The sequence below is a fragment of the Diadema antillarum genome, unplaced genomic scaffold (genome assembly GCF_040938485.1).
Source record: "Diadema antillarum isolate AM-2024a unplaced genomic scaffold, OU_Dant_1.0 scf00000084, whole genome shotgun sequence".
NCBI lineage: Eukaryota > Metazoa > Echinodermata > Echinoidea > Diadematoida > Diadematidae > Diadema > Diadema antillarum.
In genome coordinates this window covers 495215-514270 of record NW_027270973.1, presented here as the reverse complement: position 1 = coordinate 514270, position 19056 = coordinate 495215, and the positions used below count along the sequence as shown (strand labels likewise).

Here is a 19056-nt window from a genome sequence, read left to right as displayed (position 1 = left end):
CCCGGGAACAGCTAGTGACCTTTGAATGAAATATGGAAGCTGTTTGCCTGTTTTACACATTCCTTCATGTACATGAAAAGGAAGTGAATTTCACCTGTGTATCCTGGAAATATATCCACAGTACTGTACTTGATTTTGAGTTATACGACTACAAGATTGCTATATTATTTTGATAGGCAGGTGCAATCATTATTATTACAGCATGCATAAATATGCTTATTTCAAGTTATAGTAAACTGGTGTATCATATAATTGAGTTTCAACCCGCAATAATGAACCATTTTTGTTGTCATTTGCTTTCCCCACACGCACATGCACAGCTGGCAGACATTTCCAGATATTCAACATTGTGGCAGAGAAGCAGCTCTATCGCTGCCACATGAAAGACGAAGTGCAATACTGGACCTGGCTGAACGATGATGTCATCGGCATAGTGGGGTCAAAGTTCATCTACCACTGGGATCTCTCACCTCTAGGTGGGTAGCACTTTGTTTATCACATAACCTCAACATATGAATGGGTTTGCGTCTTTAGTATATAATAGATATATTGAAATAATGCACACAGGGTTTTTTTTTTATTGTAGACAAATTTCAACGAATTTGAATTACGGCCTATGCGGTTGATAGAAATGTGCCCATTTCTTGTGATGATGTCATATTCATGAATGCATGCAGAACCAATTTCAAATTTTACACCAACTGAATTTCAGCGAGGAGATTGAGTTAGCTGGATAAAAACAGATTGCATAATTGTGATAACCATCCTTCTACTTGTTAAATGTGAAATTTGCACATTGACGCTCCCTTCCTTAGTTTGCTATCTCTTTGTACTCTCATTATGCACATGTGTGCATACTTGTTCTAAAAGCAGGACTGTTAAGTCATTCAAGTGTCTTTAATGTTGCAAGTTACATGAAAACTGGAGGGAATGAGAGTGATACTGTATCTCCCATGGCAGTAGGGCATTGGTCGTTTGGCATTTCTTTGAAATCCATTCAGATTGCGTGTTTACAAAAACATTTGTCAAACACAGGCATGGGAGATGCTCCGTCATTTCTGATGGGCATGTGTGTTTGTGTGTGTGTGTGTGTGTGTGTGTGTGTGTAACATTTGTATGTGTGTAATGTGTGTGCGTGTGTGTATGTGTGAGTAGGCATACGTATGTCCTTATGTTCAACGGTGTGCATATTTCTGTGCATTTTTGTGCTTATGTGAATATACAATCATGTGTTTGTGTGTATTTTTTTTTGTCTTTGTGTGTCAATGTGTCTGTGTGTGCTAAATAGACCGGCTTCCCTGTCATATCAAGCGTTCTCCCTGCATGCTTGGTCAGTGAACCAGATTCAGTCGTAAACACGCGTCCCAGGGGTGTCCTGTCAGGAGTGATCATTTCTCTTTCCGCATGCCAAGAATCCCTCAACCACTCAAGATTGCGTAGGGCATTGGAATGGCACGACAAGTTTTCAAAGCAGTGTCTGACCAAATTGTCTTGAGGGGAGCTTGTATTTTACATTGTACAAGTACGCGTCGCAATTATTGTAAGTTGTTTATCATTACTATCACCAAGGCAACAGCCTAAATGTTTGTAGCTGATTGGCTGTTTCTTTGCTGCTGCTATTATTAAGGCACATCTTGTAATTATTTCAGTAATTGCAAACCTTTCAATGAATAAACAGGCTTTACACTTGACCATGAGCTTTGGAAATGTCTGTCAGAGATCAAGTGTCAACTCAAGTATCATCCAATCAAGAAGGATGAGCAATAGTCAGGTAGTTTCTTGTTTATTTAAAGCTCCATCTCGATTGAAAGCATCGACAAGTGTAACCTGTTTCCATTCGGCCATATCCATTCCGGGGAATATTGATTCTCTTGGTTTTGGGAATATCCAGGCAAGACAGGGAGTGCTTTCATTCATCATGAATTTGCTTCAGGAGCCTCTTAAATGCCCTTTTAGCACTCAAAGGTTTCTTGAAACCCTTCTAGCACTTCAAGGTTTCTTGCAGTGTCATTCTGTTTAGTCACAGAAGGGAGAAATGATATTACACAATTTTATGCATGGGTGTAGCCAGATGTATGCCATATTTAGTGAAGATTAAATTGCAGAGTGGTGTGATACGATAGAAGTGATATGATCCAGGCAGTGAACACACACACTCACACATTATCCATACTTGCATGACGTGTACATGGTGGCTTGGGACAGTTTATGGGCTGAAGAGTTACTTCTTCAATAAGCTTATGGTTGATGGGCCATTATCAAGTTACAGGGATTAATTTGTGTGTGGTCATCTGTAGCATCAAGTTGAATATCACTGGAATATTTAATGCACTGCTATGAATACTGAGTTGTTATTAACTGTCCTTTGAGCAAAAAGGAAGTATAACAACAACAACAAAATATTAGAAATATAAGGGAGCCCAGAATATTTCATATGTTTTCACTTGCTTCCCTGAAACCAGTATTTATGGGGGTATCATTGTATAATGAAAGTGAAATCATCTGAAATGTACACACATATCCTGTAGGCCGAGTCAATACATAGTATGCTCAGGATCAAGTGTCACAGTGACACTAGATAATATTGAATGGAGGCTCACATGTAGAAAAGAATGTGTAAAAGAAGAAAAAATAGAAAATTGAGTAATGATATACACTGTAATGTCTAAATAAGCTTGCACACTTACTTGTAAACATGTTAATGGCATCTAGCAAACACGCCTACTTATATGAATTCATACATAATTTACACAATATCCCATGTATTCATATGCAGTGCTTGATATTTTGTATGCAGTACAGTTGTAGGCCTACAGTTATGTATATGTACAGTATATATGCATACTATATGTGAGTATGTATACACCTCCCTCCTCTCACACCTCCGATAACCATAAAGACTCGAAAAGACTAGTATCATTGCTTTATACCCCTACATGTTGTATACAATGTGAGTGCAATTTGCTAATTACTTAATGGACTCTGTAATGCTAGATGGGCGTGGCACAGTTCAATACATATCACAGAGTTATGGCTGTCGATTAAACCCAGCTGAACCGAAGCCGCTTGATCTCAATGAAAAGAGAGAATATTCTGATAGCTAACACTGAGCAGAAACTTTGTTTGCAATGCCAAAATAATGTGGGACTGTGCACTATTTTGGGATATACTCTTCATTTGTCTGCGTCATTTACAAAGCAAATTGTTTATTACAGTTGTAGACTTGATGACGAGAGTGTAGTGTACATACATGATAACTAATTTTCAACCAAACGATAATCCCTGCCTCTTCTGTCATTTACAGCCATTCTCCAACAAGAGATTTACAGATTCTGTTTGAATCGAATGTTTAGCACAGTACATGATTTGTTGCTAATCAGCCAATGATTAGGCAATCAAAATGATGAGATAATGGTGGTGGTAATGATAATAGTAATGATACAATGTAGTATAATGATTATGATAATGATAATGACATGTCATGCGATCAGTGGTGCGTGTTGTGTAGCTCTACATGAAAGTAGGATATGTCTTCCTCTTTGTAACCTAGATTTTGTGTGGTGTTCATGGCAAAAATGGGATTATGTCACATATTCTTTTAAAATACTATTGTTTGTAAATTTTGGAACAATACAAGGAATCACTTTCTTGACACTGCAAGTGCTTGGAGAGTACAAACTTCCTCTGAGGCCATAGGGGGTCACTAATGACATATAATAGGACAATGCACGCCTCCATGTTACCTCTTTGTTTTACCTCAATAGACCTACAAACTTTGTATCCTGGAAATATCAAAATGCACTCCTAACCTTTTGAGTAATATTGCTAACATTCACATGAACAATCACCTGGCAAGAACATATTCTCCTCGACAATCACTTGTAGGTGAAGGAATTTATATCATGAACTCTGTGAGTTGAGTGGATTTTTAAACAGGTGCATAGTCACCTTGTGAGGTTTCGCTATTTATGTCTTTTGCTCCATAAAGAAAGTATGAAGTGTTGTTTTCCCCAAGTTGACTGCTAGATTACTTACGTTCCTGTTATGGCATCAAGGAAAGATGAAGGAGGTACAACTGTAAGATTGCTAGATCCAGTTTTTTTTTTTTTTTTTTTTTTTTTTTTGGGGGGGGGGGGGGAGGGGGAGAATTGGGCCGCATCGAGCAAGCTTTGATACAGCTGACAGAAGAAAATGATGTTCCAGCTTGAAGTCAGGAGGTTCTGTTTAATACATTCAATCCTGTCTACATATCAGCCACCAAAGGGTGGCAAAAGCAGTGGCAACTTTAAACAGGGTCTTTGTCATGGCTTTCCTCTAGGGGAACATTTTTTTAGTGATGATCTATGGTAGGTGGCCACTATAGACAGGTGGCTGCTAAGACAGGTTTTACTGCATTTATATGCATATATAGATATGATATTTATTGTAGCTTATTTTTTATCTTTTTATTTTATTTTTGTTTTCATTGGGACCTTTGGTCGTGGCCATAAACTGAACTGCCCTTTAATCAGTTGGTATGAACATAACATGGCAAGCCGGGTTTGGTTTATGTTACAATAGATAATGGGTAACACCACTACATAGCCATGACGGTCTTGTACAACCACCCGCTCACACTATTCAGAACATAGTGCATAATGTAACGGTGAATACTCTCCTGTGGGAAGAGGAGTGGGATGTAGACCAGCCAAGGCCAAGGTCAGGTGGATGAGACTGAAATGCCAGAAATTGATAGGGGGGGGGGGGGGGGGGAGAAAAAAAAAAATCATGCTCGCTTTTCAGTCTGCTTGTATTGAGCATTGTAGTGAAAGGTGGTCTCTGAGAATGCAACTCAGCCCATACCACAGTAGTTGACCTTGGTAATGGCTGGCAAATGTGGTATGACCCTTGTGTGTTTGCCTAGGGAATAGGTTTGGGGGGGGGGGTAAGGGAGGGAGAGGGAGGGGATTATTGGTCTTTGTAGGAAATGCTGTGAAAGAGAAGATTTCAGCTTCAGCTTCAGATTTCAGCTTTGTACCAATTTCCTCAACTTCTATCCACATTTTATGATGGGGAGATAAGTGTTCCAAGGGTCCAGTCATTCAAAACATCAATGCGACCACTTGAAGTCAAATTCACGTGATGTAACTGTAATATTACAGAGAGACACACACATATACAAAAATCATGCAGGTATTGTACATAGCAGAACACACCTACGCTCGATATCACTTGCAGATACAAATATAAAGAACTAATCAGCTTTTAACCTCATGTCATCATTCTTGTCTAAGATTATTGTGCGTATCTTACAGTAGTGTATGTCATTTTTTCTTCCGTGCCCTTTGTCTGCAGGCTTCTCCTGTCCCATGAAGGCGTTCCCCAGACATGCCCGGCTGAACTTCTGCCAAATTGTGGGCTACAAGGCTGACCCCTCCTTCCGCTGGTTTGCTGTGCTGGGGCTCTACCGCGACTATGAGGTTTGTATTCTTGAACCTGAACTTATTCAAGGGAATGAATTCAAATTTCATAAACTCTCATGTATTTTGGATCATGTCAAGTAGCAGTGACTACACAACATCACTTGAATCAACTCTACTTGTGCACAACAGTGCTAATGTAGATATATTCAGTTGTAAATGTATGAGATAAGTTATTGTAGAGGTGGTTATTTTTTTTTTATAAAGAAATTTAATGAATGTGTTTGCAGATTTTCTTCATCGACTATTTTTTTTCTTGGACAGGATGACCTCTCCCGAAATGCTCTTTTAAATCTTCCTTGTGACTAAAAATTAATAGCAGCAATGCCTTGTCATGCCTCGTTCCATTTGTTTTTGTGCTATCTTCTTCTGAGAACGTGGCATTGAGGTTAAAATGTAAGATGCTTGGTAGAAGCAAGAATTCACACCCAAAACTTAGCCCCGCCCCTCCCCAAACCATACCCACCCTTCCCCAAACCATACCCACACCCAAACTGTCTATAGTGCGATGCCTCTGCCACTGACAACGTTGGTGGTGGTATATACTGCATTATGATACAATTTACAAACAATACTTACTCTTTCAGCTTTAGTTTAATGTGATTTCTTTTATGAGGCCCCTGTTTCATAAGCTTCCGCACATCAATAACAGCATGAAATAGTTGCTAATACCATGGCAACAGCAAGGCTAAAACCGCTCAGCTGTGAAACATTTTGGTTGTTGACATGGTAATTGCAATGGCTGTAAATTCTCTGTGGAATGAGGCCCAAAAAGAGGAGCATGAACACGCAGATTTTATGTGTTTATTGTGCAGCTACTAGTGGCTCATTTTTATTAGTGGTTTTGTGAAAGTCAGTCTGCATTAACTCATCTACTACCATTTTAACACTGCTACATAGGGTGCTAATGGCATTCCATCGTGTTGATCCTCAGCAAAGGGGAAGGCTAGTAACTGATCAGAATCAGTGGAAATGCTGGGAGATGATTGTTCCAATCCTTATGGCATTCAAGAGTTCGTTGTATATCTATTGTTGTGTGAAAATGATTTGCTTCAGAATCGTCTCATATTCAAGTAATGTGCAGTTTAATGCTTCCAGGTTAGCGTCCCTGGTCAGTGACGGAGCATTAATCTGCACATTACTTGAATGTGAGACCGTTCTGAAGCAAATCATTTTCACACAACAATAGATATACAATGAACTCTTGAATGAATCCCATTAGGATTGGAACAATCATCTCCCAGCATTTCCACTGATTCCCACTGATCAGTTACTAGCCTTCCCCTTTAAATAAAATTTGGCACTTGGCTGTTCATGGGAACCTACCCTCAGCACATGGGTGGTTTGGGATTTGCTCTTAATACCACCATGATAATCTTGGTAGGAGTGAATGTAAGGAGCCTTGGCGATAATAGACTTGTGACATAGCAGTGTGAATGCGGTCATGTGAGGGTGTGGGTATGAATGTGGAGACATTGTTATCGCCTTGTACTGTCACTGCTAAAATTAGATGTAGCCACTGGTGGGGTAGTGTGATTCTGCATGGGTCAACATTATTCTGCATATCGCTAAGGCGTTGCATCAAAATTATCAAAATTGCTAATTATCAAAATCGCTAAGGCGTTGCCAAAATTATCAAAATTGCTAATTATCAAAATCGCTAAGGCGTTGCATCAAAATTATCAAAATTGCTAATTATCAAAATCGCTAAGGCGTTGCATCAAAATTATCAAAATTGCTAATTATCAAAATCGTTAAGGCGTTGCATCAAAATGATACCATGCAGGATCCTGCAGGACCCTGCATGGTATAATTTTGATGCAACGCCTTAACACAATTACAGTAACTGTCCCCTTTCACCCATGTTGTTGCTGTTTCTGGTAGGTTCGCCACATTTTAATACTCTGCCATAATTTTAAAGGACTCCAAATGGATATAATTCCAGCTCTTGAAATTGTCCCCATGCAGTGGTTGCTGTGTGTTGTCCCTGTACAATGATTCGGACAAACAGACTGTTCAGCAACCAGCAAATGCCCATGGCTCCTATTAGAAATGGGCCATGCCATGTTTTCTTTGAAACGGCACAAATGACTGTCTCGTGGATGTGGCATTATCAATGAGGGCACTTGATATTGTCGCTGGGGAAAATGTAATTTACAATGGAAGGACTTGCACTATTCCAGCATGTCGAGACTTGTGATACTTGGCTGTATTCAACATGAAGAAGAGTGGTGGAGGTGATGAATGTACCGGTCGTCTCATCTCGCATTTTTTTTTTTTTTTTGATGGCAGCGAGTAAGGATGGAGAAGGGGAGGGGGGGGGGGGGGGAGGGTGCAGTGATACCTATGAGGCTTCTTTCTCTCAAGAATAGAAGATGTTCAACATTCTACACTTCTCATGAATATTAAGAAGAATTCTTTGTCATTAGTATCAGCTTAGTCAGAAAGTTCTGTTTGGGTTTCAGTAAAGGTACATTTGTACTTAGGTAGTGTATGGTGTCAGTATGGGTGCTCACATGATATATTTGCATTCCTCATGAATAAAAACAAAGGAAATAAGATTACTATTAAGTAGGCATGCCTTAAAAAAAAAAAATTTAAAGGAAAGCATGAAAACAGTAATATTCCAACCAAATATCTTTGAAATACAAAAACAAACAAACAAACAATGAATGTTCTCAGACTGGGTGAAAAGAATGCCAGCACCGCAAGCATTAATGATTGGAGCAATATCAGCATTGAGATGTTGGTGTATCATGATATGTTATAAATGCTCGCACTGATGTAGGCCTACCTGGGCCCTGTTTTATGAAGAGTTAAAATTGATAATAACATTGATTTCAACTGTAAGTCTATGGCAGCCTGTGTGGTAAGGAAATTTAAGATCAATTTTATCTTTTGATAAAATGGGGCCCAGTACTTGTCCTGTACTTTTTAACTGAATGGTGCAAAAGTTCCATTTAAAAGGGAAAAAAAATTATCTGCACAGATGAGTAGACAGTACAAGGATATCACTACATCACTTTGCGGTCTTGTGATTTTTTTTTTCTACTTTTTTTTTTTTTTTTTTTTAGCGCTCAGGTTTTAGGCCTTAGTGCTTTTCTCATTGCAATCAGAATAATGTGTTTTCAGGTCGTGATCCTGATTGCGACCCATATTTCAAATTTGTTTAAGTGAGAACTGAAATATAAGGCTTTTTTAGATGAGGTTTGGGTCGCGATCCAAATCAAAAAAAATTTCCTGATTTTTTGCAAAAAGATGAGAAGTTGTGCAGAGAGAATGTTGACAGCAAAAAATGGTTAAATTTTTCATCCCACAGTGCACTGTGTATGTTGCTCCTTGCTATTTTTACCATGCTGTGGCACACCAATGCATATATTGAATTGGCCTTGAGACATATAGCCATGTAAGCATACCATTCAAATAATGGGGGGGGGGGGGGGGAGGGAGGGGAAGGTTAGCTCTTTGGGAATAATCATGACCCAAAAAGATTCACTTTTTTTTTTACAGTTGGAATGCTGAATTAGAAAGATGCGACCCTAATTGTGACCCTAATTGTGACCTAGATTTTAAAATTTTTGCAATGAAAAAGACACTTAGGACAAATTTCCAGTGAGGTTGACCTTGTGTGTCCTACCATATTCTGCGATCTTGTTTACAACATGTCAGGGATATGGTCATATTCAAGCTAATGGCATGTATGGATGAGTACGTAGAGGTATTAGCTCTGGCTGTAGCTCTATTTTTCAGTGGATTCACAGAGCTCATATTGGCAGCACAGGACATATTTTGATCATTATCACTCTAATTACTGTTATTTGCGCCCATTACAAATACATTTGCAAGTGCAGTAATGGGCGGGGGGGGGGGGGGAACTTGTTTTTCTCTGACACACTATAATTCATACTAAAGGACTGCAGCTGTGGATATAAACAGGGATTAATTATTCCATAAATGCAGTGCATTAGAACAGCCTTGACGTTTTGAAAGAAGTCGGTGTGCAGTCTGCTTTGACGCTGTCAAAAATGACTAATTGACCTGCTGAAAGACAGAAAAGAGAGAAAGAATAGGCTATTAGCAGGTGATCCCTTCAAACCAGCCTTGAACCCTTCTTTACCATTGGTCTCTTGGAATACATCTGTCATGGGAACTAGACTTTGTCATTTGCTCTTTTTGTTCTGGTGCAGTGAAGACCAGCTCATGAACTCTTTGTTTATTGTGTGCCAAGAATGCCAAAATATAGATATTACCACATCATCACACAATCAATACCAGACAAAATGAGAAATGACCGGACCATGAACCCTGTATGTCATGGCAAGTACGCAAAATTACTGTAGAACGAGGAATTTTCGCGTGCATTTTAAAGGACAAGTTCACCTTCATAAACATAAGGATTGAGAAAATGCAACAATATTAGTAGAACACATCAGTGAAAGTTTGAGGAAAATTGGACAATCGATGCAAAAGTTATGAATTTTTTAAATTTTTGTGTTGGAACCGCTGGATGAGGAGACTACTACAGCTTGTGAGTCATATGCGTACAACAGTATAAAGAAAATATAAAAGAAAATTCAACATATTTTCACTTTTTTCGCATAATAAAAGAGCAATTGACTTGCCTCTTTCTAAAGGCAGGGGGAATAATATCACCCATAACATTTATCGGTAACGAGTCAGGGGAATGTGTACTTTTTTCAAAAGATGGAATTTTGTGAAATTCTCTTTATATTTTCCTTATATTGTTGTACGCATGTGACATCCAAGTTATTCATACACTGCAGTAGTCTTCTCATCCAGCGGGTACTGCACAAAAACTTCAAAAATTCATAACTTTTGAACGGATTGTCTGATTTTCCTCAAACTTTCAATGATGTGTTCTACTAATATTGCTACATTCTCTCAATCCTTATGTTTATGAAGGTGAACTTGTCCTTTAATTTCGCGAGCGCCAAAATTTGCGAAATTAAAATGCACTCGAAAGTTTTTGTCTACACTACATGCATTGAACGCCAGTGGCAATTCGCGAAAATTTCATGCCACGAAAAAGGCTGTCGGCTCCAATTCGCGAAAATTTCATGCCGCGAATATATCATGTTTTACAGCACCCAGTTTTTGTCTGGCAAGCCAGCAATAAATGGTGCGACAAAATGATGAAGGATTTTGGGGTAGGCGATCAGGTGTGCCCGGAATGACAGCCAGCTGTTCCCCCAATGTCAGAGGATGTCTTTGATAGGTTTGGCTTCCTGGCTTGGAGGGGAAAAAACATCTTTGAGGTCATCCATTTTCCTCGTGCACGTCCAAGTTGATATCACAAGAAAGAACTTTCCTCTCTGTATCCCAAAGCTCAATAAGGGATGCTATATGAACAGTTTCCATACAGGGATTATACCTTGTGGGGACTATGGCTATTAGTAGGTTGACAACAATGGTGTCAAATCATTGCTGTCCTGTAAAATAAGAAGAGAAATACTTATCTCACAATAAAATGAGTGGTTCATAATGCATGAGAGTTGGTCATTTGTCCATTTGTCCTGCACAGATTCACAGCATTCATGCAAATTGATAGTAAGCAGTGATTTGAATGCGCCCCTGGGGAGGGGGGGGGGGGGATGATGGGGTGATGTGTAATATACTACTCTGGAATACAATATCATAATCTGTTGATTGGAATCATACTTAATCAGGTAATGTTTGCCCTCATGCCCTAATTTTTTAGAGGCATGTTTGTGTTACAGAAATAGAAATGACCATTCTTATCAGATGTGGAGTGTAAAAAAAAAATGATTTTTCTGTCACAATACAGTTTGAATTTGGTAAAACACAAAACTCTTCTTGTAATCAAGTACCAGATGCCCATGAAGTGCACCATCATACATTTTGTATGATGTGTGATGATAATGGTCTGAAAAGCCTATCTGTCTGTATTCAAATAAAAAGCTTCTGCTGCTTCTTGTGTTGTTGAGCTGAGCTATGCTTAGGGCTGAACTGGGGGTAGGGGGTTCCAGAGCCTACAGGTATAGGAACCTATATTATAGAGGCAGGAAAGAATGATGACTGGATGACCTGTGTTAGGACAATGGACCTGGGACTTCTGGCTGTGACCTCTTTCTTAATAGAACTTTTGGTAACTGGGGTTTAGACTCTATTTAGATCCAACCAAAAGTGTCTCATCAGCTTTTAGATTGGATGTTGTTGAAGACTTACCTTTTTTTAGAAGCTTTTGATTAATTTGTTACTTATTTTTTTGTGTGTTTCATCAGTAACAATGTTAGGAGCTCTGTTACATCACAGTGCAGTAGAGTATATTTATATAGTAGCTGCACTATATAAATTTGGCGAATTATTATTATTCAAGTATACATTCATGCCAAAAATTGCTTACTGGTAATCCTCTGATGCAGAATACCTGGTAGGATTTCTTTACCTTTTTTATGGGGGGGGGGGGGGGGGGAGAGGAGGGTGTTTGGGGACTGGGGGCTGGGGAGGATTAATGAAGCAAATCATTTATACATTTACAACATACAGTGTATGTATATTTATTCTTCTATTGATAAGGTTAGAAAAATGACTCTAAATTGAGACTTGTGAAAAAGTATGTAGGCCTAATTGTAATTTGTTCATACATAATTATCCCTGAGTATGCTCCAGCAATTTTGAAGTTTAAATGTATTCTTCTCATCTGTTGCCATAGGAAGTAGCCTACACACAGGAGATATAATGCTCTAATAGGTAGCTCTGGATTTCCAGGGATCACATGATATCCAGTCATCAGATCCTAATACTTCCCGTGGGTTTGTCTTTTTGTCCAAAACAAACAAAATGAGGCAATAACTCTCCCTTGTCCTCTCTGAAGAGCCATGATGCTACTATGCCATCCTGTAATAACTGCGCAAGCATAAACCAAAAGTCATCAGTTATTACAACAAATAAATAAAGAAAGAAAGAAAATCAGTAATGAATGGACAGTGTAGAAGTGTGCAAAAGGGTCAATGCAATCAAACACCCCTGTTCACATTAAAAAGATGTGTATGTAATTAATGTCTCATTATTTTTCTAAATATTCATTATTGTGTTTCTAAATGCCCTGGGCTCTTCTTCCATGTTTGGAACAAATTCTTTTCCTTTGTTTGATTTGAATATTCAGTAAAGTAATGCAATATAAAAACCTATTTCAGCATTATCATTAGGAACTCACAGCTCATATGCTGTAGTGCACATGTAGTCAGATCCCATGGAACTGCTCTCTTGTTCAAGCGTACCTTAGCTGTTGTTGCTCTTTGTGATTTACTGCAAGTAAAATATTCAAAGATAAGGGTTTAAGTTACGCCCTGAGCTGTGATGGCTTTCCTCATAAATTTTGTCAGCTAAGAGGCTGTTCACTTCACCCAAGGTTGAAAGATATACCTTTCATGGTGCTCTGTATTAGAGAAGTTTCATCACTTTTAAAAAGGCAACAGTATAAAGAGAGCAATGTGTGCTATTTTGATCTAAATCAATAAAATGTGTATTAAATAAAATCAGCAATATAAATGGCAATATTTTGTTTTTATTCAACATTCAAGCTATTGATAGAGTAAAAAGAGAAAACAGGGAAATAGTATGAAATTGTTCAGAATATTAATCATACTGTTTGTTGTAGCCTTGACATTTTGGGATAAAGCATTATGCGCTCAATTCATCTGGATATATTTCTGGTAGGACAAAGTTTATGCACTAATCCCGGAGGATTATGCAAGAACTACAATTCCTGGGAGGGTAATGAGAATAATAGCCCTTTTTATAAAGGTTGTTAAACATGGAACAAGAACAATAGATTGGTTCCTGGGATAGTCTACTTTGAACAGTTCCTTTTTCATACATATGCCCAAGATAAGTTTTTCTTTGACATATTATGATGAGCATGGATCTTTTCTTTATTCTAGGACCATTCACATTGCCAGTGAAAATTTGTTGCATATACTATGTAGAGAAATCAGAACATTTGGGTGGCAGTTGCTATTCAACTCTGCAACAAAGGCCAGAAAAAGACTGGAATGCAATTTGTCTAGTTGAGCACAACTTATGCTGTGATATTATGCATGGAGAATGCTTACCATAGAAAATTTGCAATATAATCACATAATGTTCATTTGATGTTTGGATTCTTGCCCATGGCAACACCAGAAAACAAGCAGCTCACACCCCAGGCTGTTGTTATGTTGTAACCATAGGTGTACTGAAGCAGAATGCTCAGCAAAATGAACACACACATTACGGTGGCAAAAACTTGCACAATTTTTAACTTCGCAACCTTTTTTTTGGAATAGTTTGAAGTGATACCGTAGACATTGCAGTCATGAAAGTCATGACAATTCCCAGTGGGAGTGGCCCTTCTGTGGATCTTTACCTACATTCATGTTGTTTTTGGATGTCTCGACAGGATGGAGATTCCAGATCGGTTTCAGGTGTGGTCCAGATCTACTCGGCCACCATCGACCGCAGCCAGTGTATAGATGCGCAGGCTGTCAGCTTCGCCTCCTACCAGCGCAGCGACAACAAGCTCAACAATTCCGTCCTCATCCTCGTCAATCGACAGGCAGGCCAGCAGGGAAAGGTAGGACAGACAGAAAGTAGAAACGGGTGGAGAGAGATAGACAGACAAACAGACAGACAGACAGATGAAGAGATATATTGCATGAGAGAATGGTAGAGGAAAGAAAAGACTGGAAGAGGAAAGAGAGGGAAGGAGTGAGTGTAAAAGAAAACAAAGACAAAGAGAGGTGGCACGGATATGAGTGGGAGGAGAAAATGTCAAAGGAAATGAGAGAGAGGAAAAAAAGAGATAGAATTAGAAAAAGGAGACAGAAGAGGAGAGAGAGAGATTGAGAGCATTTTGAGGGTGAAAGTGTAAGACCCCGTTTACAGTGCGGGGCTGGGCCAAGCCGCGGCCGAGCCCAGCCTCAATTGCGTGGCCGAGCCCCGCAATTTTGTCTGTTTACACTGCGGGGCTCAGCCGCGCTTTTAATTCATACCTTTCAATATTTTGTCGTAGTGGTGCTCTGCTTGTAAACAAAGGCAATTTGGTATAGTCTGGTTTTCAGACCCTTTTCCAACTGGATTCCGTGGCGACTTCAGTTCGGGCAAAGGCCTTTGCCGAAGGAAAAATCCTTTGTAGGACAAAACCACCTTAAACTATACTAGTTTTCGATGTTGAGGGGGTTAATATCCTGAATAGCGAAATAGTACGGGCAGAGGGTTTGGAAGCCAGACTAAAATTGGCTGCGCATTTGGCCCAGTTTGCGCTTACACTGAGAAAAGCCCAGGCTTAGCCGCGGCTCAGCCGCAGCCGAGACCACCTCCGGAGCGTGGCCAAATGCGCGGCCAATTTTGGCCCCACATTTGGCCTTTTGCGCGTTTACGCTGAAATGAAGGCGGACTCGGCCACGGCCGAGCCTCGCACTGTAAACGGGGTCTATGTGTTGACATGGTAGAAAAAGGGTGCTATGCCTGGTGCATACCTTACACATTTGTTTTCCGATTTTCCTTTTACCAAAATGTATGTAGACAGACACCAGCTGAGGGCAGGTGCAGCATGAGTGGAGACAAACACCAGAAGAATGTGGGCTTGAGTCTTTCTCACTTCTGGCTCTCATTCTTTCTCTGAAGGAATGTTTAAGAGCATGCTGAAATTAGAGACATTTTATTGTTGTCAGATTCTGTCAAAAGCCTCTCTTAAAAAAGAAAAGAAAGGAAGAAAAGAAAATGTCTCATTCTCAGAGTCCTTTTCGTGACTGGCTTTGATTTCTTCTAGATATATTTGTGTCAGTACAAACTAAATTCCACATCAAGGGACTTCCATGTTTTGAAATGTAATGCTGATACTTTGTGCCATGCAAATGCACCCCAAGGTCCTCAGTCTTTTGCAGTTAAACCTGCCAGGCCCTTTTAAAGGAATAATACTTCAGTACGAAGGGAAAATCTACATGTAATTGTATGGTATATTTAGGATAAAGAGGAAAGGAAATCTTCTGGAATGTGTGATTATTTGTTTGATTTTCCAGATATCACTTCTTCCCACTTCTTTTTCCAAGATGCAATTGTAGTGTTCCTTTTACTTTAAAAAATTTGAATTATTCAAATAGGCTACAATACAGAGAATTTAGTTTTCACAAAAATACACATGTACATTAAAAACTCTTGCTTAACCCATATGCGTGTTGTATTTAGGTATATGCAAATGTATGATATCAGAAATCTTTGTGAAGATTCTGCTTGCACTGAGAATTCAATCATTACTTGCTGAGCACTAAACTGTATGTAAACAGCCACATACATGTATATAAAGATTATTAAACATATCTACATTGTCAATGACTTTGACCTTGTCAGTGCCTGCATTTGTGAAAGAGAAAATTCCACGCCCAAATATTTTATAGTACTTTTTACCCCTTTATGTGTGTGCATGCATGGTGAGAAGGTTGTTGTAATGATTACGATCATTCCTTGGTACATTGTAGTTAGATTAAATCATGATTCCATGTTCTTTGTGTCACGGCTTATCAGATCCATATCATAGAGCTGGGACCGCACATAGACGGGAACTGTGCCCTGACAAACCACTCGGAGCAAGTCAACTTTGACGAGGAGGAGAGATACGATTTCCCCGTCAATGTGCAGGTAACGAGGCACTGAGCATTTCTGTTCTCTCTAAGAAATTGTCAGTATGCGAAAAAAAGAGCTTAAAATTAGCAATTGCTCAGTGGCTCGGGCCCCACTAAAAACCAAATTTTCAAAAAGCATATCTTCTGATGGCTCGATCGGGCAACTAAGATTCAAATTAGATTGCTATGTTTCCATTTATTCAGTGCCACTACACTTCTTTTTCGGGCCGCCAACATTTCAAATTCAATGCTAGTGGCCTGATTGGGTCACCAGGGTAAAAGTTAATGTCGAGCCCTGGTAAAGGAATGCTAGTCTACTGGAAGCAGAAACAAATCACTAGCCCCTGCTTGGATATTTTCAGAAATTTCACCCATCCTTGAGACACAAATGGGACAAATAGAATGATAGAATTGACATTTGATGTATGGGTGGATAAATAGATTAATTTATTCACAACAGTAGTAAAGGAACTATGTGAAGAACGTTGTTTTAATGAATTTTCACCCACAGGGCTTTGTCAAGTAAATGGTAGATTTTATTTTGAAGATGGTGTAAATCAAAATAAAAGATGCGTCGTCAGTGGTAGCGTGCCCATAATAACGCATCTTTGAAGTTGACAAAGCCCTTTGGGCAAAAATTCGTTAAAACAACCTCTTTCACAGAGGTTCCTTTACTACTGTTATGAACCAATGTCTTCTTGGACTCTGAGCAGAAACCTTTTGCTGTTATTCATCATAGCTTAATTGATTGATGGATTTAAAGGTAGCTAGACAGATGAATGCATCAAGTAGATCACAAGGTGAGCAGAAAGTTGAATAGATGTCTAGATGAAAGGTAGATATTGACTTAATATGTCTGATACTAATTGTAATACATTAACACTGTTTATTAAGAGTGATTGAAGAAGAGAAGTAGGTCTTTTACCTATTCTACTCCTGTTTCTCTCACCAGGGAGGTAGAGCGGGAATAAAGAAGATGTGATTTTGGTTTCTTCCTTATTAACATTTGAAGGTTATTACTATGTATGATTTTCAGGAGGAATGAGAAGAGGGAATTTAGTCCATGAATTACTGTCACAGTGCTCTAGAGAGGATATAACAATATAATGTGTTTAGTTTGAGTTTCTTCCTTGAGATTCAGAGTGAAATATGAGAGTGTAATGTTTTCATTGAAACCGGTATCTCCCCTCTGTCCACACCTACCAGGTGAGCTCCGCCCAGGGGCTGGTGTACATTCTCACCAAGCTGGGGAGGGTTAAAGTCTGCGACATGGAGACAGGAACCTTCCTCTGTGGCTCACGGGCCTCCCACCTCACTGTCTTCAGCTGTATGCCGGACGCTGACAGCAAGAGGATCCTGGGGATCAGTCGCTGTGGACGGGTGAGTTTGACCGGCACTACGCCAGTCACATCACTCTTTGATATCTCAATGTAACCAACATGCATGCACAAAGGGGCAAGGGCCATCCTACAAGGCTGTTGAATGCAATGAACTGATTTCTTCTAGTTTACATCGTTCAGATATGTACAAGAATTAAAGCATTCCATCATGCAGATAAAACAATTTGGAAGTACTGTAGTATGATGAAAACATTACCAGCGCAAAAGGATTAAACAGTGAAGCAATAGAAAATGAAAACATGTATTTTACACTCGGTATTCAGTACTACATATCAATTTTCTTCCTCTGTTCTCTCTTTTGTTTGCAGCTCTTGTCCATAGGAGTGAAAGAGAAGGCACTGCTCTCCCACATACGGACAGTCTTGAAGCGTCCAGCCATAGCGGACAGACTCGAGAGAACTTTCTCAGACTCTCTGTGACACCAATCTTGCCTTACATAGGGAAACCAGTCTCATTTGTACGTCATGTGATTTGTGTGCTCTGAACCCAGCGTCATCCGACCTTTTTCTTTCTTTCTTTGAAGGAGGAAAGGTCAAAACATTAGTGGAGGAATGGAAGAAGAAACGACCAGACATGTATTAAGTGGGATAATTCCTAGGTAGAACGCAAACATAAATCATTAAGTTGTATGTTATGTGCTTGTAAAAGCCAGTTCAAATTCAGATTTGACAGGCACAGCAATAGTCTTATGGTATTGTTGGGTGAGGATGTATGGTCTACAATTTCCAGTTCAGCGGCAAAGTGTCATATGTGGAGGCAGCTGTGAGCAGGTGGAGATGCATCATGATGGCAGACAAAGTCACCCATTTCTGGAAATGGACAGACATTGGACCAACAGCTCTCATCATTTTAGCGTAGTGTTGGACACATGAGTATTTTCGCGAAGAAGTAATACAATGAAAGACTACACGCGTTGTATTTAGTTTTTTTCTCTTTTGCAACAAGCTGCAATAAAAAGTCTTGATATTAACCTGTTGAGGACGGTTTAATTTTGCAACAACACGCATTTCCCGTAGACGCTTGTCTGAGTGTACTCGGGGCTCGTCCTCAACGGGTTATGGGAGATGTGAACATCACCTCAAGTTTTATGTAGAGAGAGGGGAGTCAGAAAGGGGGAAAGTGCAAGATCAGAATCCACACCAAGGTAGGAAGCCATGTGCATATCGTCTACCAAAGGACCTGTTCCGCCGAATCTGACGCGTCGTTTGCTGGGTTGTGTTCGTTTTGCAAGATGAGGTCAAAGGTTATGCATCCAATCGCATTGTCACTGCCAGCATATGCACTACAGAGCATGTCACATGTCACCTCGCGTCTTATCTTTCCGCCACGTGGAGACAAACACTATGTTTGGCCTCCATTAGTGTACATGTACCGTTGTAGTGTTGATACCAGAAAAATCATATAAAAGCACAGTGTAAAGAGTTTTGTATTGTACGTGTACAGTGTTGCGTTTCTAAGACACAAACTCTTATTGTCGTACCTTTGTGTGAAAATACAATGCAAATGTCTTCTGTGTAAATTTTGTAGGGTGACTCCAATGTGCAATGTTAGTTA

At 39.5% G+C, this 19056-nt stretch overlaps 1 protein-coding gene across 1 annotated transcript in view; it reads left to right on the top strand.

Annotated features, from left to right (window-relative positions):
• LOC139717887 (clathrin heavy chain-like) overlaps window positions 1-18491 on the top strand; it is a 60317-nt gene extending 41826 nt beyond the window's left edge. Inside the window, exons 3-8 of the mRNA XM_071629375.1 lie at window positions 321-476; window positions 5335-5459; window positions 13882-14055; window positions 16005-16118; window positions 17309-17482; window positions 17811-18491. Coding sequence (XP_071485476.1) covers window positions 321-476; window positions 5335-5459; window positions 13882-14055; window positions 16005-16118; window positions 17309-17482; window positions 17811-17921 — 854 coding nt within the window. The 3' untranslated portion in view covers window positions 17922-18491. The remainder of the gene's footprint in view (window positions 1-320; window positions 477-5334; window positions 5460-13881; window positions 14056-16004; window positions 16119-17308; window positions 17483-17810) is intronic.
• Window positions 18492-19056: the final 565 nt, after the last annotated feature.